This window comes from Geotrypetes seraphini, chromosome 8 (genome assembly GCF_902459505.1).
Source record: "Geotrypetes seraphini chromosome 8, aGeoSer1.1, whole genome shotgun sequence".
In the NCBI taxonomy this organism is placed as follows: domain Eukaryota; kingdom Metazoa; phylum Chordata; class Amphibia; order Gymnophiona; family Dermophiidae; genus Geotrypetes; species Geotrypetes seraphini.
In genome coordinates this window covers 6,310,754-6,335,240 of record NC_047091.1, presented here as the reverse complement: position 1 = coordinate 6,335,240, position 24,487 = coordinate 6,310,754, and the positions used below count along the sequence as shown (strand labels likewise).

At 41.1% G+C, this 24,487-nt stretch overlaps 1 protein-coding gene across 3 annotated transcripts in view; it reads left to right on the top strand.

Annotated features, from left to right (window-relative positions):
• The window catches only part of AHDC1 (AT-hook DNA binding motif containing 1), a 268,162-nt gene that overhangs the window by 196,461 nt on the left and 47,214 nt on the right, over positions 1-24,487 (top strand). For 2 of the 3 annotated variants that reach the window (XR_004540312.1, XM_033954383.1), the window contains exon 2: positions 23,807-23,972. The exons of the other annotated variant lie outside the window; for it this stretch is intronic. Coding sequence is in view for 1 of the 2 variants with exons in the window: in XM_033954383.1 (XP_033810274.1) it covers positions 23,807-23,972 (166 nt within the window). In the remaining variant the exon portion in view is untranslated. The remainder of the gene's footprint in view (positions 1-23,806; positions 23,973-24,487) is intronic. 3 annotated transcript variants of the gene reach the window in all.

Sequence of the window (24,487 nt, the reverse complement as noted above, 5' to 3'; positions counted from 1 at the left end):
CACACCTAGGAAGTGACGTCAGGGATAGCCGACACGACGCGGGCAGCAAGTTCATGCTATTGCTCTCGCCTGGAAAATTAAAAAGGTATGGGGGAAGGGGGGTGCGTGTGCAGCAGGGACAGGGTTGGGAAGGAGCAGGGGGTGGAGAAGAGGGCAGGGGAGGGGCGCCACTTACCCTCACTATGCCACTAGTCATATGTGAGCTGCTGTTTTAAGCCAGTTAAAGTTCAGAGCTAGGATGGATGTATTCCTACTTGAAATATAGGGGTTTATATTCAGTTAGTTAACCAGGCTTCTATCTAGTTAACTAGCGGTGGCCAAGTCCCCAAGGGGTATTCGGTGGCACATAACCTGTACTCTTTATAGAATTTTGGCCTAACTACTGCTGGCTAAGTATTATTCCCTTAGTTTGTATTGTATGTTGGCTTTACATTATGGTATTTTTTGTTTGATTTGTTATGATTTTAAATGTGATATATTTATTAACTGCTTAGAAAATTTGATTTGTTATGATTTTAAATGTGATATATTTATTAACTGCTTAGAAAATTTGATTTCAGCATATGACTTGTTTTTAATTTTTATGTTTTTTAAAATAAACTGAAATGTGTTGAAGGGATTTTTGACTGCACACCAGAGGGCATGGATCCTTGTTACCTTTTTGTGACTGAAAAACCTATCCACTTAACTTTTCTGCTAGTATGAGTTTTTGGAGGATTTATTGTTTTCTATTTTTCTTTTTGTAAGCTGCTAATTGCATACCTGTTATGAGGGTACATCTTTAAGTAGGTGGAAATTAGTGATCTTGTCAACAGTAATACTTCGGGAACCTCTGCTCTACCAGAAAACCAAACTTGTCCAGGGAGACCTTCCAATCAGTCTTTATATGTATATGAGCGAGATTTGCACACCCCACCATACCAAACAATATTCAGGTGGCTCTTAATAATAAAACCAAAACAAACCTCCAGTAAACACAAATAACTAATATACAATGAAAACATAACAAGCATACAAATGTATAACATCTATATTGCATTCAAATCTATCATTGTGAATATCCTAAGAACCCAACTGCCTGGGGTGGGGTTATCTAGGACAGGTTTGGGAACCTCTGTGCCAGTGAGGTAAATACAGGAAGAAATGCAAGCAAGCACCCGCTTGGAGCATTCCCTCTTAAGAGATTCTCTCCTTTTCCATGCAGGCACACATTTTTCAGTCCCTCTTTCTCAAACCTCAGCAGACTCATCACTGATCTTTGGGAAATGGTTTTTCTCTCCAGAGTCTGCTCTGTCTCTCTCTTTGCTGGCTCCGCCATTCTGTCCCTTGTGGAAGGAACATTAAGTCATGTCATGTCTGGTACTCTGCCTGACATGTAAACGTGCTCCTTTTTGGAGTAATGACATCAGTTGTCTCCAGCTTAAGAAAATGAGCTTTATGTGGCGTTTTCATTGTGTTTTTTAAATGAGAACTACAGGTATGCATAGAAACATAGAAACATAGAAAGATGACGGCAGAAAAGGGCTATAGCCCATCAAGTCTGCCCACTCTACTGACCCACCCCGATAAGTCTAGATGCTAGTGATTCGTGCTATGTAGGGATCCCACGTACATGTCCTATTTACTTTTAAAGTCAAGCACGCCGGTGGCCTCGACCACCTGCACCGGAAGCTTATTCCAGTGATCTACCACCCTTTCCGTGAAAAAATACTTCCTGGTGTCACTATTAAACTTTCCTCCTCTGAGTTTAAGCGGATGCCCTCTTGTGGTCGAGGGTCCCCTGGGCAAGAGGAAGACATCTTCCACCTCGACCCGTCCTGTGATGTATTTAAATGTCTCAATCATGTCCCCTCTCTCCCTGCGTTCCTCTAGAGTGTAGAGCCGCAGTCTGCTCAGTCTCTCTTCGTATGAGAGACCCTTGAACCCCAAGATCATCCTAGTGGCCATCTGCTGAACCGACTCGATTCTAATCTCTAATCACGTCTTTACGGTAATGTGGCCTCCAGAACTGCACACAGTACTCCAGATGAGGTCTCACCATGGTCCTGTACAGCGGCATTATGACTTCTGGTTTCCGGACCACGTCTGTTTGCAATAACATCCATGGTGGGTGTGTATGGATGATGAAAGTGTCTTCATAAGTTTAAAGAGTGAAATGAGCTTTTTCTAAGCAGGGAGGGCTTCTGATAGTGGAGAATGGACTTAGGGCTCCTTTTACTAAGCTGCGATAGCGGTTTTAGCGCACGCTAGACCCTAACGCAAGCATTGAGTGGCGTTCTAGCCGTGTAGCGCGGGTTTAACGTGCGCTAAAAACGCTATCACAGCTTAGTAAAAGGAGCCTTTAGATACAGCACTTGTTAAATATTTATTTATTTAGCTTTTTTTCTACCCCGTCTTCCCCAAAGAGCTCAGAATGGGTTACAGGCTAACATACATAATATACAATTAACAGATTACAATGTGCCATAATTGCAGTACATTTCTCCCTCCGTATTTGCGGATTCAGCAATTGCGGTTTCGATTATTTGTGGTTTTTAGCTTGCTGGCTCCTCCCCCTCAAATTACATCAGCTTGCATGGAGAAATCGCTGATTCCAAGCATTTACAGAGAAAATCGCCGATTCCCAGCACTTTATTTCACTGTGTTTTGCCTCTCCTTCAGGAACAGGCCAGGTCTCCCACCATGTTGTTCGTGGTTTCACCATATTCATGATGGTTTTTAATAGAAAAGAGTCAATAACATATGAAAACGTTATTTGCGTTTTTTCTGTATTCACGGGTCTGTTAATCCCCTATCACAGCGAATACGGAGGGAGAAGTGTACAAGTTTTTATCCTAACTCAACACATATTAAGGATTTAATACCGATATACATAATATGTAGTTTACAGGTTACAATTTGCTATAGTTACAGTGTAAGGATGTAACGTAGTAGAGCTGTTGATTTTTTTTTCTTTTGTGATGTTACTTGCTTTAAACTAAACAAAACTAAACCTTAGGTTTGTATACCGCGCCATATCCGCAAGCGTAGAGCTCGGCACGGTTTACAGACTTAGGATGGAAAGGAACTCCAATGAAAGGTTATAGGATAGGAACTAAGAGGGTATGGAGGGGCCAGGGTACCAGAGAGGGGGGAGGTGTTACATTTTAGAAAAGAGCCAAGTTTTCAGGTGTTTGCGGAAAAGTTGGAGGGAGCTTGAATTTCTAAGTGGGGATGTAAGGTTGTTCCAGAGTTCTGTGGTTCTAAAGAGGAGGGATGTTCCTAGTTTTCCTGCACGGGATATACCTTTTGTAGAAGGGAATGATAGTTTTAATTTTTGGGAGGATCTGGTGAATTAGGGTTTGAGGAATTCCAAAAGAGTGGGATAACGGGAGGAAGGATGCCGTGTAGGATCTTGAAGGCTAAGCAGGCACATTTAAAGAGGATCCTGGAGGGTACAGGAAGCTAGTGAAGCTTGGACAGGAGTGGTGAGACATGGTCGAATTTGCTTTTTGCGAAAATAAACTTAGCCGCGGCATTCTGAATCTGCTGAAGTCTATGGAGGTTTTTCTTAGTTAGTCTTAAGTAGATGGAATTGCAATAATCCAATCTGGAGAGGATGATGGATTGTACAAGGACGGCGAAGTGATTTTGATGAAAGCAGGATCTTACTTTCCTCAGCATATGAAGGCTAAAAAAGCATTTTTTTACCAAGCTCATTTGGGCTGACATTGCTTAAATCCCAGCTCTTATGTAGACAACGTTGAGGGGTTTTTCTCTACTATGGTCTTTTAGCTACTGTATATGGGTAATCAAAGGGTAGTTCTTATCTCACTTGGGGGGGGGGAAATGGTATTAAGATTGCAACAAATGTTATGGATGTTCTGTTAATACAGCGTGTATGCTCTTTTATTGTATACCAAGGTTGAAATCAATAAAGAAATTTTCAAATACATAAATACAGTGATGTAAAAGTTTAAAGAGTGAAAAAAGTCCAATTCACATAACATCCACTCATAGAACGTATTGTGGATGTTATGTGACCTGTATTTTACTAGTTTTTATTATTTATTTATTCACTTTTCTATACTGTTCTCCCAGGGGTGCTCTGACTGGTTTACATGAATTTATTTAGGTACTCAAGCATGTTTCCCTGTCTGTCCTGGTGGGCTCACAATCTGTCTAAAGTACCAGGGGCAATGGGGGGATTAAGTGACTTGCCTAAGGTCACAAGGAGCAGTGTGGATTTGAACCCACAATCTCAGGGTGCTGAAGCTGTAGCTTTAACCTCTGCACCACTCTAGAAATCAAGATAGAGCAAAAGTGAGCCAAGAATAGGACAATCAAGCCATTGTGGCATCACTGATGAGGTTGGCTCTTATTGGTGGAATGAGGCATTATGATGTCACAATACCAGATCTGGTTAGCAGAGGCTGAAACTCTTCATACAATTCATTCATTCACTTTTCTATACTGTTCTCCCAGGTGTGCTCAGATTAGTTTACATAAATTTATTCAGGTACTGAAGCATTTTTCCCTGTCTAACCCGTTGGGCTCACAATTTATCTAATGTAGCTGGGGCAATGGGGGGATTAAGTGACTTGCCCAGGGTCACAAGGAGCAGCGTGGGTTTGAACCCACAACCTCAGGTTGCTGAGGCTGTAGCTTTAACCACTGCGCCACACTTTCTCCTTACAGCTTATATATGACTTGCCCTACTGCTATTTTCTACATCATCAGAGAAGTTTAACACAGTAATTTACAGTAGGAAAAAAATACATCAGATAGAGAATAAGAATTTAAAATATATAATAGTTGCAGCAATTTACTGGTCCTACATGGTCCAGCCACTCGGTGCTGCTTTTCAGCCTTACAAATGTAAATCTCTCTCTCTTCAGGGTATTTAGTTCCTCCTTCTTAATCAACAAGGATAATGGTGAGTGAATAAAAGAAGGAACTTCTAAGTTGGTCAAACTTGACACAACTTACAATTTATTGCAAAGTTGGCTAAACCATACAGGCAAAAATCAAACACCCAACATCAAAACACATATGTTTCAGCACAAAATGTGCATCAAGGGTATATTCTTACCAGTATCTGAAAGCCTAAATGTTACAAGAGACACAAAGAGCGAGATTAATTAGCGTTAATACATGCTAGCATCGTTAGAGTGCTTTATTAGTAGAGATCCGACTGTATTAGCACCTTTTAAGTAAGTTTATGCCAAAAACCTTGTATTCTCAGCTCACAAAAGGGGGGGATATTTCTCTTTGGAAATAATGTTATCTATTTTTATTAAATACGACTTTCTCATTAATAGGGAAAGATGGGTATAAGTTCCTAAAAATAACAAAATTGTACAGAATAATGTATTACACTTATTTTATATCATAAGTACAATATTACTGTATTTGTATATGGTTTCCAAAACAACAGCTGCTGTTTTGACCACCATCTTGGAATTTGCAGATCGCCTGCCCTGTTTCCTTGGATTACTGTATTTGTAAATGCAAAAAAAAAGGCCAATTTTAGATAAAACAGAGATGGAATTGAGGCTTCCAAGTCTGGATATGCTCAATTTGGCAGCATTTTAGAAAAGATTAAGCCAATGGAGGGTCTTTCCTGACATACCTGCACGAGTACGTGTACTTGCCAGCGCATATAGCAGAAATAGCCATTTTGGAAATGCAAACTTGTGGGTGAAATGGTGTGGTAGCCATGTTAGTCCACTTTTTAAGTTAATACTGTAAAACCTTGGATTGCAAGTAACTTGGTTTGCAAGTGTTTGCAAGACAAGCAAAACATTTTATTAACTTTTAACTTGATATACAAGCAATATTTTGCAATACAAATACTTACAGTATACACACATCGCAACTGAGCCGATGGTGGTTCTCTCTCTGACACTGCAAGAGTGTAGTGACTGTTTTAAACAAGCAAAGTCTTGCAATATGAGTACATACAGTATATATGCATCACATCATCACAACTGAGCCAATGGTTCGTTTATCTCTGACGCTGCGGGAATGTAGTGACTGTTCTAAACAAGTGAGGTCTTGCAATATGAGTACCTATAGTATTTTGTATTAAAGTTTTGGGGTTGTGGAAAGAATCATCTGAATTTCCATTATTTCCTATGGGGAAATTTGCTTTGATACATGAGGGCTTTGGATTACAAGCATGCTTCTGGAACGAATTATGCTCGCAAACCAAGGTTTTACTGTATATAGAAATGAATAGAAATAAAACTAACAAAAGGAATAAAGGTGATGACCTTTTTTATTGGACTAATTTAGTGCAGTGTTAGGGTTACCTTCGAAAGCTAATCAGACAATGCACTACCTCCCCCCCCCCTCCCCGTAAGCTGCGGTAGAGGTTTCTACTGTGGCCCGCAGCATTAAAAGTTCCGACGCTCGTAGAATTCTTATGAGCGTCAGAGCAGCTTTGGAGCATTTAATACCTCAGGCCACAGTAGAAACCTCTACCGTGGCTTAGTAAAAGAGGGCCTAAATTAGTTCAATAAAAAAAAGTTTATTGCCTTTATTCCTTTTGTTTTATATAATACTTGTGGCCCAAATCTGCAGGTGTTCGCCTCTCTTGGTACCCCCTTGTACTCCCCTTTGGGAACTCTGTTCATCAGACAAGTTCCTTCTCTCTCTACCCTTCTCCTCCACTGCCAACTCCCGTCTCCATCCCTTCTACCTTGCTGCACCACATGCTTGGAACAACCTGCCTGGCTCGCTAGGTCAGGCTCCCTCTCTGGTGGTATTCAAAGCAAGACTAAAAGCCCACTTATATGAAGCTGCATTTAAACACTGTCATTCCCTTAATATTCCCCTACCACCTTTTAGCCCTCTCTGTGTGTCTGTCATAATCAGATTGTAAGCTCTTCTGAGAAGAGACAGTCTCTTATCTGCGCAATGTACAGCACTGCATGTGCCTGGTAGCACTACAGAATAATAAATTGTTGTTGGCACTGAAATGATGCAACTTTGTAATATGTAGTCATATATCCTGCCAAATCCTCACTAAATGGAGTTCAAGGCGGGTTATAGTCAGTAATAATTGTTATATAGAATCAATAGTAATTATTACATAGAAGTACATTCAACAATGTAGGTATCGTGGGGTGGTGTTTGACACTTCTTATCCTTTATGCCCCAAATTAAGGCTGTGATCTCGTGTGTGTTTTTCAGATTGCATTTTGCTAAGGAAATTACATGACTATCTTTCGAATTAAAACTTTAGAACAGTCATCATGATGATGATAACTCTGATGTTGGATTACTGCAATGCCATTTATTTAGGCTTGCTTGAATGCATGCTGTGGTCGTTGCAGTTGGCTCAGAATGTGGCTGCCCACATTACACCAATACTTCGAGATCTCTATTGGCTGCCGATTGGCTTGCAAATTGAATTTAAGGTTTTGTGCCTAATGTTTAAAGCAGGGAACTCAAAGTCCCTCCTTGAGGGCCGCAATCCAGTCGGGTTTTTAGGATTTCCCCAATGAATATGCATGAGATCTATTAGCATACAATGAAAGCAGTGCATGCACATAGATCTCATTCATATTCATTGGGGAAATCCTGAAAACCCGACTGGATTGTGGCCCTCGAGGAGGAACTTTGAGACCCCTGGTTTAAGGTGTTGCAGTATAATTGTCCTCGGAGCGTGCGTTACTTGTTGCAGTGGCATTGTTCACTGCGCGAGTTACGCTCATCTGATAGTTCTTGTTTGGCAGTTCCATCATTGCAGGTGGTCAAGCTCTCTGGAAGTCGTAAGTGTGTTCTCTGTCCAGGGTCCGTTGGCTTGGAATGCATTACCACAGACGTTACGCCAATCCTCTATACTTTATGGCAGTTCAGGAAACGGTTGAAAACTCTACTGTTTGAGCGCTTTTTGGTGTGAGTTCAGTGAAAACTTCAGTGGAAAATCAGATATGGTACACAGAAAAGGGAAAGAGAAGGAAGGGAAAGAAAGAAAAGAAAACCAATGGGAAAAAGTAATTTTTTTCTTTTGTTTTGTTCTAGGGTTGGTTATCGTTGTGGGTTTGTGATATGTTGTAATGATGTTTTCTAGGTTTGCTGGGTTTTTGGGGGGTTTTTGTATGTATTATCTGTTGCTATTATGTATGTTGCTTTTGTTCCTCACCCAGATCTGTGGATGGGCGGGTTATAAATACTTTTAAATAAATAAAATAAATTTTTTCTTCTGCTATTTTTGGTTGTATGTGAATATTTGGAGAATCTTTCCTTTATTTTTGATACAATTATTTTCAGGTTCTAATTTTTATTGTACATTGCTTTAATTTATGTTGTAAAAAAAAGTTGACAATTTTTTAACAAATGTAAATAAAGTCTGGTGCCAGAGCAAGTTTTTTTTTTTCTTGGGAGTATTGTTATACAATTGTTGAAATGCCCATAGCTTTTCATCAGATACATACAGAAGTAGATAGGTTTGCTGCTTCATTTGCCATATGTTTATTTTTAAAGGAACGTGCAACATCATGTTTGCTATACCATAATATTCTTCATTCACTACACATATATATTTCATATGCTCTTTATTGCTCTCTGGCATTCAGTTCTTCACATCATAAATATAGTTTGATTACAGACTTTGTGACTTCTTGCAGTCATCTGTTTAATAGATGTTGATGACGATATACCCCTAATGCAGGCATGACAGTTGAAATGTAGTCACACGGGATTTTCTAAAGGCATAAGTGTGTGTTGATTGGTATTTGATTTCACAAGTATGGTCAGCTTTGAATACATTCTAAATGCATCGTACTTTAGAGCTTGACCAGTTTAGTAATTCTTCCATTCATTTAACCATTGTTGCTCTTTTTTTCTCTGGCTGCTTTTGCAAGTTTCACCTTATGTATATTTTTTTGTGTATGGAAGCAAGAAGGGAGGCCTGGAAGTATGATGTATGTCCTTCATTTGTGACTCCTTTACTCTCTTCTCCATCATTAGTTAGGGCAGTGGTTTCCAAACTTATTTCAGTTCAAGGCACACTTGGGGGCAACATGAAAAAGTTACTGACATACTAAGGCTGGCATCGCTCTCCTCTCCTTCCCTTCCTTCTCTTCTACCTACGCAATCTGATATCTCTCTCTTTTCCTTCCCTCCCTCATCTCTGTCGCTTCTCCTCTACCTTCCCTTACCTGGTCTGGCATTTCCTTCCCTTCCTTCTCTTCAACCCACACAATCTGGTATCTCTCTCTTCTCCTTCCCTCCCCAGTAATCTGTCATCTGTCTCTTCTCCTCTACCTTCTCTGGTCTGGCATCTGTCTCCTTTCTTCTTACCCCTCCTTCCCATTCAGGGCATTTCTCTCTCTCCCCCCCTGGTTTAGCTTCAAAATAAAAACATTCATTATAATATATGATAAATTTTATCATTTTACTATTAAATGTTTTGTACAGATATATAAAAATATAAGCCTAATCTCAGTAAGAGTTGGAGTCAAGCAGTAGAAAAATATAGGAGTTGCTACACTAAACCTTCGACTCAAATTCCACAGCCCTGTCAGCATGTCTTGTTTTACCCTTCAAAAACAAGCATGCATCTGCCTTTTTTACAGTTTAGGGATGTACCCTAGAAGTTGTTACTCTTTGGGTTTTGGCCAGTTACAAATGACCTGGATTGGCCACCGTGAGAATGGGCTACTGGGATTTTGGTCTGATCCGGTAAGGATTTTCTTATGTTCTCATGATCCCTGCAAACTGAAAATCTGCCCTGGGTCAGGGTTTATTTTTGGATTGGATTGATTTTGATTTGATTTACTCCTATTGACATAAGCATTTAGCGATGTACAATAAAAAAAACTTATTAAAAATACAATACAATCATTTTACAAAATCTATAAAAACAATAAACGAATAACTGTAGTTCAAATTAGCAGAATTGTCAATCATTACTAAATCCTATTGTAACGGTTTGTTTCTATAATAGTGCTGAAAGTCTGTTTTCAATAGCTTATGAAATGACAAACCATCAAAGAATTTGTCAAAAAGAATTCCATAACTCAGGACCTACATAAGAAAAAGTTCTGCTTCCCATGTGAGACAATTTTGATACCTAGACCTGGCAATGAAAATAGCTTTGCTAGAAGAGCACAGGGATCTCTGTTGACTATATCTTACCAACTTATTTGCCAAATACAATAGAGGTTTTAAGTGCCATGCTTTGAATAGCTAAAACTTAATGCATTAGTCTATAGGTAACCAATGAAGTTTATATAAAACCGGAGTGATATGATCCGTTCTTTTGCTACCTGTTAAAAAGCCTCACAGCATTATTTTGAACCAACTGGAAACGATGTCGGCCATTACTGAATGCTTATACGACATAGTTTCCCATGGTTATCTGCAGGGACGGGAATGGTGATGAATTCTGTCATTGTGTCATTCTCTACAAAGTGCTTTCTTTGGCTTTTTAACTATTGTTTTTGAGTTGCTTCCCTGGATCTCAGGCTACTCTGCTTGAAGCATGTATTCGCTTAGTCCCATGTAGAGAGTTGTAAGGGGACAGAAACTTCACCTATACCCACCTGTGCCTCCTAAGATCCATTCCATTCCCATCCATCTCTTACAATTAATCTCCTCCATCCTCACCTGTACCCACAAGAGTCGATGCTGTTACTAGCTCACAGCCTCCCATGGGTAGTATTCACTATTCAACCAATGTGTCCCAAGCCTCAGTTTGGTACTCTGGTTTCTTTCTCAGTGCATTCCAAGCCTCATTCTGGTGTTACCAGAGATTTTGATTACACTGCAACTTCTTCCATCCTAGCGGGATTCCTACAGTCCCATGCATGCTCAAAGCTGCAGCTTCTACTGAACCCTGATCTAGGCTCTTCAGATTTCCTATGCTACTTCTACAGAGGTGAAATATGGAGGGAATGGGGAAGGCCATGAACAAAGAATCCTGGGGGAAAAGGAAAAGCAAATGGGAATCTGTAGAGGGGAGGTTTAGAAAAGGTATAAATGGGAGTCCATGATAAGTGTGCAAACCCAAAGTCTGCACTCTGAAATCATATTCAACAAAACTTTTTTCACATAAAAAGAGAGAAAAGTGGTCCATGATAGACATGGGCCCCTAAGGTTCAAAATAGAATTTAACAAGCTTTGTAACTTCCTGTTATGATCTGATATGTGAAATTGCTTGTGTTCTGTTCAAGAAGTTGCTGCTAAATGGTTGAACTTAATTATGTGGATGTTGCTTAAACGTTTTTTTTTCATGAAATATGTTGAGATTTTAAATGCGTGTTTTGTGCAAGAAATGTATTTATTCGTTGCTTGTGTTGGTGTTACACTGTGATGTTAGATGATGGACCTGATATGTAAAATGCAAATGTACTGTACTGGCTTTCAGCCCAGCAAACAAGAGATGAGATATATAGGGAGGGTTCTGGTAATCAGAGGCAACCTCTAATGTAGGACTTTTAGGGTCCTCTGGAGAATAGAAGCAGGATACAGGGAAGACTGCTCTCCGGAGGTCAGAGGATCTGAAATGGAACCTTTTAAGACATTTAAAGGAGGTGGTGGTTTGCATTGTGTAGCAGGAGAACTTTGAGTGTGTAAGTAATTAAAAAAAAAAGAAAAAAGTTCCGTCTAATGAAAAACTGGTGAGAGATCTATGGAGACTGCGCTTGTTACCCTTGTTCCATTTCCCACAGTGGAAGGAGAGGCAGACAGAAAAGGAAAGATGGTCTGGGAGAAGAAGCTTTGGGGATTCAGTCTTGTTACCAGCAGTGTCTGATTCCTGCTTCCGTGGCGTGAATCCTGAAACTGTTAAACTAATTAAAGATTTTAGGCAGGATTAATCCTCTGCTGCATAGTTCCTGCGAGCTGAGGTAGTCGATTAGTTCTCATGGTGAGGATATTGGATTTCTGAAAGACGAGTCAGCACTATTCGGGGGTTGTTATCTTTCCAAGGCTACAGGGGTCAGGAGGTAGAAAACAGAGGTGACTTCAATCTCTTTCACGGTTGCCCTCCCGTGGTGTGTCTGTGTGTCTGTGTCTGTATCTTTCTTGCCTTCTCCATTCTGTGATTTTCCTTTGTCTTCTCTTCTGTGTGTTTACCCCCTTGTCACTGTATTTTGCTTTTTTTTTCTCTCACATCCTTTCCCTATTTCCCCCCTCTTGTACTTCCTTTTTATCCCCCCTTCCTTTCTTCACTCTCATTCTTGTGTGGTCTCTGCTGTTCTGTAACAAACAAAAAAAGGCAGGCAGGCTAACAACCCAAGAGTGGTGAAGTGAAGTCCATAGCACTTAATGTGAAACATGTGCTGGCAGCAGTGGTCTGAGGTGAAAGGAAAGCGGCATGGAGAACTTGTCTAATCGCTCCTTTTTCCTTTCTGCGTTCAGTGGCTATAAATTCATAAATTGCACAGCTTCCCTAGTTTCCACTACTGGAGAGTAATAGCAAAGAGTGAGCATTTTGCATAAAGCCGGGTCAGGTGGCTAAAGTAAAAGGCTTGCTAATGGATAAGTAGGTGGAATGCTGAAGGCCATCGAGCATCTGCAGCAGGGGTGTCAATGGCCGGTCCTCGAGGGCCGTAATCCAGTCGGGTTTTCAGGATTTCTCCAATGAATACGCAAGAGATCTATTAGCATACAGTGAAAGCAGTGCATGCAAATAGATCTCATGCATATTCATTGGGGAAATCCTGAAAACCCGACTGGATTGCGGCCCTCGAGGACCGACATTTGATCTACAGCATGGTTTCTTCAGGTTTTCTGTGGACTTCACAACTTCCCTATTCATGAAGAGATGACACTTTGCTGGGGTGGTAATGATGAAAGAACCCAAATGAGGAAGAGTACAAAGTACACGCACTAAAAAAATAAAAATCTCCCCTCAAACCAATTCTAGGTGGGACAGCAGGGGTGGAAACCACTATGGAAGCGCTTCCAAGCAATCACAAAATAATTAAATAACTTATATGTGCAGGGAAAGTCCTCAGTCTTCACTTAGTGGTTTCCACCCCTGCTGTCCCACCTAGAATTTAGGTTGAAGGGAGATTTTATAGCGACTGTACTTTTCTGGGGTGGGCATTCCTTTATTTTTTTCTCCCCTCCCCCCCAACAGATTTTTTGGGCATTTCCTCGGGTGAGTAGGCTGTTTGTTTTTGTTTTGACCTGCTTATTCTTAGATTGTCATAAGATTAGATATTTGTTAAAATAATTTTTTTTTTTGTTTGGGGGGGGGGGGGCGCTCTATGTATGTTTTCAGAATATAAACCACCTGGCTTTGTTTGCAATTTTTGTTTTCAGAATGTAAACCAGAGCGATGGACTCTTCAGACTCATTTCTCAGTCTAGCAAATCTGTTTAAATTTCACACCCATTGCTTGATTTGGGTTTTATTTCACTCTGTGCCGTACCATCATCACTTTCGGTACTGGAGTCGGTACTGCAATGCTGCCACCAATTTACTGGTAACGTCTCGTGTTGCCATTGCATTAAGTTTAGAGGTCTGAAATGCACTTAGAACTTTAGTCAATACCATGCCATCCCACCACAACCTTCTTTGTTTCATGTGTAGCTAACAGGATATCTTATTAATGATACTCTAGTACAGTCAGTCCCTGGGTTAAGTACGAGTTACATTTTTAATGCTGTTCTTAAGCTGGATTTGTATGTAACTCAGAACCTGTAGATTTTAAGATTCCTGCTGCTTCCCTCTGGAAATACTGCTCAGTGAAATTATATGAAGCCGTGACCATGTTCTTAAGTAGCAACATTCCAGAGCTGAGATTGTGATGTCATAAAGCCTCATTCCACCAATGAATGAGCGCCAGTGATGTCACAATGGCTGGATTATTCCTATACAGGCAGTCCCTGGGTTAAGAACGAGTTACATTTTTAAAGCTGTTCTTAAGTTGGATTTGTATGTAACTCAGAACTTGTGATTTTAAGGTTCTTGCTGCTTCCCTCTGCTCCCAGCCAACTATCCCTACCAGTGTTCCCCCGCTAAGGTACAGCATGCACAACCACACACTGTTCTTAATGTGGCCCTGCGTCATTCCTGAATCTGCTACAGGAGCAATGTAGGAGTCTATGCCACTGAAAATACTGCTCGGTGAAATCAAATGAAGCCGCGACCCTTTTCTTAAGTACGAGTCGTAATTAAGTCAGGTTTCTGTAACCCGGGGACTCCCTGTACTACACAGTAATGCAGCAATGTCGTCACTTTTGTAAAGGGCTTAATTACGTATATTATTCTGGTAGCATATTGATAGTGCTGTAGTGTTTGACGGACTTAGGAGTCCTTGTCTAGAGGCAGAAATTAGATAAATAGGCACTTCTTATGTAGGAGAGGGCAGTCTCTCTCTGAATTTCTGCAAGATTTATAGTACTTATAGAGGCAAGGAGCCCTCAACTGAGATGTATTTCTGGAGGTTGCAAATGCCCCAAACCCTGTAACATTGTAGTTTTCTGTTGAGTACCAAAGATGATGAATGCAAATGTTAATTATTAAAATGACATTTGGAAAAATAAAGCCCAAACATATCTGAGAGCAATTAGATGGAATTGTATTGGTGGAGGTAGTGATAGTGGTGGGGGAAAGGATGAGATGGTAGTGTCTTAACATCTGAAGAATTTGTTACTATCAAGTACAAATTGGGTGCAGAATTTTTTTTTAAATCACAAATAAGTGACCTTGCTTGGTCAAACTAGAATTCATAAAAATACTATCTTCTGATTAAAGTTCTTTAGGCTTGGATGGCCCACACATTAAAGGAACAAATCTCTCTCAAAAACCAAAAGCCTTCCCCCCCCCCCCAAAAAAAAAAAGCATCAAACAGGAAAGGAATGAGAGAAGATGGTAAGGAAGTTTCCAGAAATGTGTGTTATTTTCCTACAATAACTATATTCCTGGGGATATTGGAGCAGCACAGGAGCATAGAGGACTATATCTTTTAAATAAACATAGCTTCAAGTTTCTATCATTGGGAAGAAGTGTTTAGATGTGTCATGGGGGTGGAGGGGAGGGTGTAATTTTAGGCATCCCTACACCACATGAGGAGTCTGTTCTGAATGCTCAGATCCTTATGGAGTGCTAGTGTAACTCGGCATTGGTGTGTGCCTTACAATTCTGAACCTGCAGGTACAGGAACCGTGAACCCTGGTGTAACTGCGCATGCCTAAATGCAGCAGATAGTAAAAGAGAGCGGATGGAATTGGACACATCAACCAGCGATAAAATGAGCAAACCAAGTATTTATCAATTAAAAAGTTAAGAAAACAATCTTTTATCAGGTATTGAGTCCAATCTTTGTCGCAGATCCGACAACGGTCCATGTTTCGACATCAAAGCCTGCCTCAGGGGTGCGAGAAACGTCCAGTAGGTGGCAGTCTTATACAATCGATGGTAAGATTAAGAATGCCTTATACAGTTTTTCAGGAGCAGTGCCAGAAAAGTAAAATCCCATGTCAGGTCTGCGACAAAGATTGGACTCAATACCTGATAATAGATTGTTTTGTTAACTTTTTAATTAATAAAAACTTGTTTACTCATTTTATATCTGGTTGATGGGTACAGTTCCATCCCCACTCCGATATCGCTTCTTATGCGCAGCACTCAGAAAGTGACGTCGGTGGGAGAGATGAAGCGGTCGCGAGGAACACGTTAGAAGTTGTTGTTATTGGTGGTAAACAAGTAGAGGTATGGGGAAGGGAAAGGGGGGGTGCATGCATGATGAGGGAAGGAGGGGGGAGAGGTGGAGGGAGAGGAGGAGGTGTGCTGGCACCCCCACCAACATGGTACCCAGGGTTGACTGCTCCCCCCTTTACTAAGCCACTGATCTGTACATAAGAGCTAAATTGTTTATGTATTGATTGTGAACCCACCAAGACGGAGAAAATACCTAACAATGAAAGAGCATGGGCAGGAGCAAGTGGGAATCGCTCCTGCCCCAGCGCGCCACTAGGCCACCAGGGAAACAAGTTAGGCCTGAGATCTTTCCTCTGGGACCGGGAGGGAGGGAGAATGCTCTTTTCTTGTAGAGGGCATGCTGACGGTAGGGGAAAGTCTCCCAGTTTGGGGGGGGGCTGACCTGGGTTTGAGGCAGCGGCGGCAGAAACAGAAGGAACACTAGTAGGAGGGAGGGTGATAGTACTTGGGGAGGGGACTCAAATATAAACTGAAATCCAGATAATTGGACATCCAGATAACCGGCGTTCAGATAATCGGCATTCTACTGTGCTTTATTAGCTAAGTATTGAGTTGAATGCAGACTGTTCATTCTACGTTTTGCCAGGAAAAGAATGTTTTTAGGGACTGGTTGGTAGTTTTCAAGCTTGTCCTCAAGGGAGACCTTTTTTAGTGGGGCTTGCACAGCTTTTTTTTAATGGTGTTGGCAGCTGCCCTTCCACAAGAGAGAAGTTAATTTTAGTGGCTTCTTCAATAAGGCCTATTCTTGCTTCTTGTACTGCTTTTGATGGACAGGGGTTTATAGGGCAGGATGTACACACACCATAGGAATTTCAAGATTTTTTTTCAAGAGCTGCTTCTGTGACCTGGTTGAATGAGTCCTAGATGACACTGCATGGTGGGAGAGAGAGTGTTCTCTTCATTAGCTGGTAGAAGCTTTGATATGGTCTTGATGGAAACCCTTTAAATTTGTTGGCAAAAATATGTGGCAAAAACATTGCAAGGCAGTTGTGACAGGGAGGGCTGGTTCTCTTGTGGGGTTTGCAGTATGTTGTTAACTATTTTAAATAGTTACTTGGTTGAATTTGCAGCTTGTTTGATGTTTTCAGAGAAATATTGTTTTTTGGCTGCTAAGGCCTGGCAGCAATGACATGTGTTACTTATAGTTGAGCCTGTCTTCATCTAAATGAGAATTTTGCCATTTTGTTGACACCCTTGATGTTTAAGGACCTACAGTTCTGGGGAGAACCATACCATAGGGAAAATTTGTTTGCAGAGCATAGGACCTTCTTTAGAGGGGCCATTGTTAACTGTGCATCCAGGTATCAACCTGTTTTAACACTGTCATCTTGTCATCTACTCGAAGATAGGAGAAGGCCTCTAGGAAATTATAAGCAGTCAGATTTCTCATGTCTCGAATTTCCTTCCATACTTTGGTTGAATCCATCTTTCTTGTTTATTTAGTTCTTAATAGAGATTTTAATTAGAAAATGATCGTACCATGATATGGGAGTGTTAATCTCAATGCCACCAGCCTTGTATTTAAAGATTTCAGTCCCTTCAAGTCTAGCATATGGCCTTTTTCATGGATTGGAGATGTGATCTTCTGAGTGAATCCAAGAGCTGCCAGTGATTGTGTTTGTAGTTTCAATGTGTAGGTTAGTGTCTCCCATGATAAGGGTAGCTCAGTTACCTCAGTCACCAGATTCAGCAGTTCTTGTACAGATGATGTATTGTTGCAAGGTACTCTGTAGATCCAGCTGGATTAGGAAGCATTCTGACTCAAACAGGTGGGGGATGGAGAGTCTGCACAGTTTGATTGTCTCTCAGATCAGGACAGCTACCCCTTCACTCCGCTTCCCTTGTCTATGTAATCCTGTGGACTATAATTCAGCCAGTGGTGGTCCTCTGCTTTCATCCAGCCAGGTCTCGGGTATTTCCAAGATGTCTAAGTGGTGTTCCCTGATGACATCAAGGATCATAAGAAACTTTTTATTGGCTGATCTGGCATTTACTAGGCCCAAGTTTCCAAGTACTGCTTTGTTGTAGCTGTAGTTTAAGGGTTTCGTGATGGTTGTAGGCAATAGTTGCCTCTTGAGATTGTGTTTTCTAGGTGGATGAGGGAATCTATTTTTCCTTCTTCCCCAGATAACCGGAATGTTTGAGAATCTTACTAAGCCAAAGCACATTCTTGTTTAAAGTAGGTAAAATTTATAAACTTTCTAGCTATTCAGTATAACAAAAGCTAGTTTATCTTTAGTAGCAATTAGCAGTGGAGTGTTAATTTTGCAGACAGTGTCAGAGTCTGAGTCTCTCCGAAGAATCTAGGAAGCAGATTCTCTAGAGATACGAGGTCAGACTGGCATCAGCTTGTAGACTGCTTATTCTATCTATATCTATATCTATATGGTAGATGGGTTAAATTTAGTCATACATTGCAGAGAATTTTATCAGCTTCATAGGGGTAAAAATATCATAAGACTGAAAGCATATGGGGGTATAAATTCTTTATAGATTGCCTAAAGTTAGGTGCTGGAATGATGTGCACCAAGTTCAAATTCTATATGGCAATTGCTATTATAGAATACTAGACTAAGTCTGCACTTAATAATAATAATATATATACCGCAGGACTGTGAAGTTCTATGTGGTTTACAATAATTAAAAGATGTTAGATTGAGTGGATTTGACAATGTTCTGCCGGTTAACATTGATTGAAAGATGCTACAAATTGAGTGGATTTAACAAAGTTAAAAGCTAGTGATTTAACAGCTCTAGGGATCAGTTATTGTGGAATGAGATTGTGCAGGTTAGTTGCCTAAGTACTTTAGGAACAGATATGTTTTTAGGCATTTCCTAAATTCCTCAAAAGTTAGGCACCCAACTTTAGACGGGAGCACTTAAGAACATAAGAATAACCATGCTAGGTCAGACCAGTGTCTCAAACTCAAACCCTTTGCAAGGCCACATTTTGGGTTTGTAGATACTTGGAGGGCCTCAGAAAAAAAGAGTTAATGTCTTATTAAAGAAATGACAATTTTGGCTCTTTATAGTTTATAAATCTTTCCTTTTGGCTAAGTCTTAATAATAATATTGTACTTTTTAGCATTTGATCAAGAAACTGATTTATTTTACTTTTGTGATTACGATAAACATACCGAGGGCCTCAAAATAGTACCTGGCGGGCCACATGTGGTCCCCGGGCTGCGAGTTTGAGACTTGTTTCCACAGTGGCCAATCCAGATCACAAGTACCTGGCACAAACCCAAATAGTGGCAAAATTCCAGAATCCCAAAGAGTGCCAAGGTTCTATGCTATAAATCCCAGAGCATGGAGAGGCTTCCCCCATGTCTGTCTCAATGGCAAGACTGGACTTTTCCTCCAGGAACTTGACCAAACTTTCTATAAACCCAGATAGGCTAACACTAGCTCAGTGGCTGATGTAAACTTCTTGTACCTAAATGTAGGCAGGTAGGAAAGTAACTGACAGTATTCTCTAACCCATACGCATAAGTGCTAGACCCCTCCCCCTTCCAGATTCGTGCTCCCTTACAGTTACGGTGGATTTTGTTTGCACAGTATGTAATCTACTTCTAATTAGCACCAATTAACAGTAATTATAGCCAATTATTTCTAGTTAACTTCAATTAGCAGTTCATTTTTAAGTTACATACATGTGTAACCACTACTATTTTGTAACTTTGCATGCTAAGTGTGAAAAGAGTGCACAGGTTTATAGAATTAGAGGGATAATGTGGCTCTTAGGGACATGACTTTTTGCTGCTAAAATAGCTCAATCTTGACAGACTCAATGTTGGGTACTTAAGATGTGAACCGGAAACAAAAAAGGCTGTGGACAGAGATGTTCCTGATGCAGGTTTGTTTGTTCAAAGTTTATTGCATCCAAAATTCAGTCAATTATAATCCACATAAGACTCAAAAGGAGAGAACCTCCTTTTAAGACTTATGTGGGTTATCATTGACTGACTTTTGGATGCAATAAACTTTGAACAAATAAACCCGCATCAGGAACATCTTTTTCAACAGCCTATTTTTGTTTTCATTTCTGGACTTCACTTTTACTGTGGAAATATTGGGTCGTCGTCGTCTTCTGTTGGGACTTAAGATGTCAAACCAAACAAAAAATGCAAGTGAGATTTCATGAAACAACCAAGGGGTACTTTTATTAATACAAAACACAATCAATACCCCAATTAAAATCCCAGTTTCGGCTGTCCGGAATGCCTTCAGGGGACTAAACAAGTAAACCAATACTGGCTGATGAACAGAAAAGTACAAGATATTTGCGGGCTGCAAAGGTTTTAGGCGACGCTCTCTCTTTGCGTGCCAAAATCTGAGATGCCAAAAACCTGGTTGAATGAGTCCCAGATGACTGGTGGGGGAGAGAATGTTCTCTTCATTAGCTGGTAGGAGCTTTAATGGGATTGTCTGTAGGTCTTGATGGAAACACTTTAATTTTGTTGGCAAAATATGTGGCATTCCAGACAGCCAAAACTGGGTTCCTAGTCGGAACATTGACTCTGTACTATAAATATGTAAACCTACTAGGACTGTTTTAAGAACACAAGAATAGCCTTACTGGGTCGGACCAATGGTCCATCAAGCCCAGTAGCCTGTTCTCACGGTGGCCAATCCAGGTCCCTAGTACCTGGCCAAAACCCAAAGAGTAGCAATATTCCATACTACCGATCCAGGGCAAGCTGTGGCTTCCCCCATGTTTTTCTCAATAACAGACTATGGACTTTTCCTCCAGGAACTTGTCCAAACCGTTCTTAAAACCAGCTACGCTATCCGCTCTTACTACATCCTCTGGCAACATGTTCCAGAGCTTAACTATTCTCTAAGTGAAAAAATATTTCCTCATATTGGTTTAAAAAGTATTTCCCTGTAACTTCAAGTGTCTGTAATTTTTGACAGAGTGAAAAATCGATCCACTTGTACTCGTTCTACTTCACTCAGGATTTTGTAGACTTCAATCATATCTCACCTCAGCAGTCTCTTTTATAAGCTGAAAAGCCCTAACTGTTTTAGTCTTTCCTCGTATGAGAGGAGTTCCATCCTCTTTACCATCTTGGTTGCTCTTCTTTGAGCCACTATATCTTTCTTGAGATAAGGAGACCAGAATTGAACGCAATACTCCAGAAGAGATTATACCATAGAGCGATACAGGGGCATTATAACATTCTTAGTCTTGTTAACCATCCCTTTTGTAATAATTCCTGTTTGCTTTTTTGGCCACCGCCACTCATTGGGCGGAAGGTTTCATCATATTGTCTTTGATGATACCCAGATCCTTTTCTTGGTTGTTTCATGACATCTCATTTGCCTTTTTTGTTTGGTTTGACACATCTTGAGGCAAGTATGCTTCCCTTCCCTGATTGTTGGTGTACTTAAGATGTGCCATGCTGGATCAGACTACCTCTTTCTCAGGCAGTGATCAGTTCAGATCATTAGATAATACCCAACAGATCCCAAAGAGTAGATCATTCCCTTTTGCTTTGCTGAGTGTAACTGGCTAAAATTTGTATATGGACTTCTCCAGGAACTTTCCAAACATCCTCTAATCCCAGCTGTACTAGAAGCCTTGACCACATCCTCCAAGACCAAATTGAGTGAAACAAGTTGAAGGTACATCAGTGGTACAGGGTAACACTGACTCCACCCCAGAAAATATTTTTCAGTATTCTAGCATGGGAAAGGATATAAGTGCTATACCTCTTCTCCTAACCCCTGCCCTTTACCAAGATGAAGTAACAAAGTGTGGTGGACTTTGGCTTTTGGTTTCCATTCTTCACACAAAAAAGAGAGTGTGGGGGGGGAGGGACCCCCAGAGGCTGCTTTCAAAGGACTCTCTGTGTGATTGCTCTAGCAGCTTAACTCTGGGCAAATGAACTGCCACATCAGAGCCCAGACCGGTCTTTCAAGTACATATTTTCCTACTTCACCTCGCCCTTTCTGTAACTTTACACCATAGCCTTAGCAGCTCTGCTCTACTTACCAGGCTTGGTGAGATTTCCCTGCCTTTCTGTGCCAACTAAGATCAGAGGCTAAGGAAAGGAGAGTGGGATGGAGAAAGGGTTCAGTAGTGAACATTTCATAGGCTTGTATTCATTCTTTCTAGATAAATTGTCACACTAATCCAAACAAATGGAGCAGTCTGAATCGGGGATTTTACAGCAGAGGAGAGAGGAGGGTAGAATAGCCCTCATTTAAGGCGTTAAATTAATGCAGGGCTCGTAGAGCATTACTGGTTCATAATAAACAGCTGGTTCCATTACAGAAAGGATGGGTGACTTAGTTGTGCAAAGAGGTGGATAAAGAAAAAATGTGATCAAACAGTTATAGGAATTGAGATAGATGCCGGGGAGCAAGGAGAACTAATGTGGAAGGGTGAGTGATGAGCAGAAATCAGCCATAGAGGGATATCAAGTGATGTCAATGCTCTAGCAAGGGCCTTTAGTTGATAAGGCAGTCCCACAGGTGCTGTGGTAGGCGCATAACAATAGCATCTCTAGGGAGTTTCTTCCGATGCAATCGGTCTGGAGCAGCTGTAGTAAAATCATCCACTCGGGGATATCAAATGAGAGAGAAGGTTGCAGATAGGGGGAAATTGAGATCCGTAAATGCAGAGGCTGATGTGAGAGAGATGTAGATGGGGGAATTCTGTTTTGAAAAGCTCTTTTCTAAACAAGCATGGGATTATTGCAGGAGGTGAAGCCAGGAACTAGGATCAGCCACTGAGATACGGCCCTTCACATAACTAATGCAGAAAGGAAACTGGGCCCAGGTAATAGATAGGCCTTTGTCTTGCTCTGTCCAAACTTTTACTTATAGTGGAAAGTGTTAGCGCACTGGATAGCTAGTGCATAGGAGCCAGGGGAAGAGGGACGAGGAAGCCCTAATTGCTCAAGTAAAAGTGGCATATTGATAAGGCAGTCATCTGGTTCTTCAAATCATTTTCCTCTGTAGACCGACATAACAGGTCTCCCAATAATACCAGACTTTCCCAATCTACTGAAAGCAACACAATCACACATTTGCAAATTAGAACTGGCTAAGAGGGAGGATCTTAATGAGATACTCCTTGTTGGGGAGAGGAATCTTATTCAATAATCCAAGCAGGAATAACAATGAATGGAGTTTAGTACTAAGCATATTTTATTTTTGCACTTCTAGTTTCAAGGGCTAAGGAGAAAATGGACCTTAGACTATCTGCATTAGGCTGCTTATTTGTCTCGCAGTCTGTTTTCAACCACTAAGTTAAAGAACATAATAAAAGGCATTGTAGACCGATGGGTAGGTGTGAGTGAATGCCTGTATACAGAAACGTGTACATGCCCTAAGCAAAATTCACCCTTTATGAGTTCGTTTAGGATGATGAGGAAAGACCATGAATCACAGCCACACCATGAAGTGCTCTGTGCATCACATAACCACCATCTCTCCTCCCCCCCTCCCAATACGCACACACACAAATGGAGGAGCTGGACCTTGTCCTAGTTGAGTTTGACTGCATCCTTTTATGTTTCCTTGTTGGTATCGTCATCTGTATGTACCTTTCTCTATTCCTTTTGGTCATACAGTTTTGTTCTGTTGATTTTTCACTGTGTGTTCTTTGTGCTTGTATGTGTGTGCACTCTTCCCATCTCCTCTTTTCTGGCCTTAACACTGCACATCTGCAGTTTATCAGGGGGTGGGTAGGGGGCTCCGCTTCTCTGGTGCTGCACACCTTTCCAGGATATGACCAAATAATGTTCTTGGCCCACATCATCCTCCTTCTCTCTTTTCCTAAGGAACACCTCCTTTAGGGACATAGGAAGGCTGTATTAACTTTTTTTTTTTTTTTCCAATGAGAGAGAGAGATTGTCAAGCTTGTTTAATTATACTGGCTCTGACTGCTCTCTCTGTTTTAGTCACCTCTTCAGCCTTTTCTAGCTCTGGGTGCTCTCCCAGCTGCTGTAGTCATCTGCTGTGACTGCCTTCTGGGCTGCTACTCCTTTTTTTAACCCCTCCATCCCATGTTAACTATCACAACCCCCCTTCCCCCCCAAAAAAAAGCTGGGGGAATGGTGATCTTTATCAGCATGTGACACCCGTTCTCTGTGTTTATGCGTTTGTTTTCTTTATTATTTTTTAACAGATGGGAGCTGCGTTGCATGCCTGCCTGTTGGACTGGAGAACGGAGGCAGCCAGGGAGAGTGGTTTCAGCGCCCCCAGGGCTCTGGAACGCGCCAGTCAAACAGTGACATGGATGGTGGCGATAGGAACTTCAAAGTGAATCTGCATTATAAACACGCACGGCCGAGGTAACCACTGCCAGGCTGTGAAGGGGGAACGGGAAAAGCTAACAGCTGCAGGACTGTGGGAGGAGGGGTGAAGAGAAGGAAATCTCTGCAGTGGGGTAAAAGAGGGGAAATAATCACAGAATGGAGAGGTAACTGTTCTAGGAAGGAAAAGGGACAAGTTAAGGGGAGATAGGAGAAGCTAGTGACTGCTATTGTGAGGTGACGTGGATGGAGATAAGGGAGACTAAGAGTGGTAGTTTGGGGCATGGAGATGGAAGAGGCAAGGTGATAAGTGGAAGTGGGGAGAAATGGGTGAAATACAAGAATAAGTCCTAAAGTGTCCCATAAGTATATGGCTGAGGCGAGAATAAGTGTTAGGGGAGTAGATTTGTTATTTTTGATCTGGATTACTCTCCGATCTGCTGCTGAAAGACTGTGAAAAGGTAACACTATAGGCTTAAAGGACAATGTAATGGGAAGAAGAGAGGACAGCCAACAAGTATGAGATGACTGCTATGAAAAAGGCTCTTGGGATA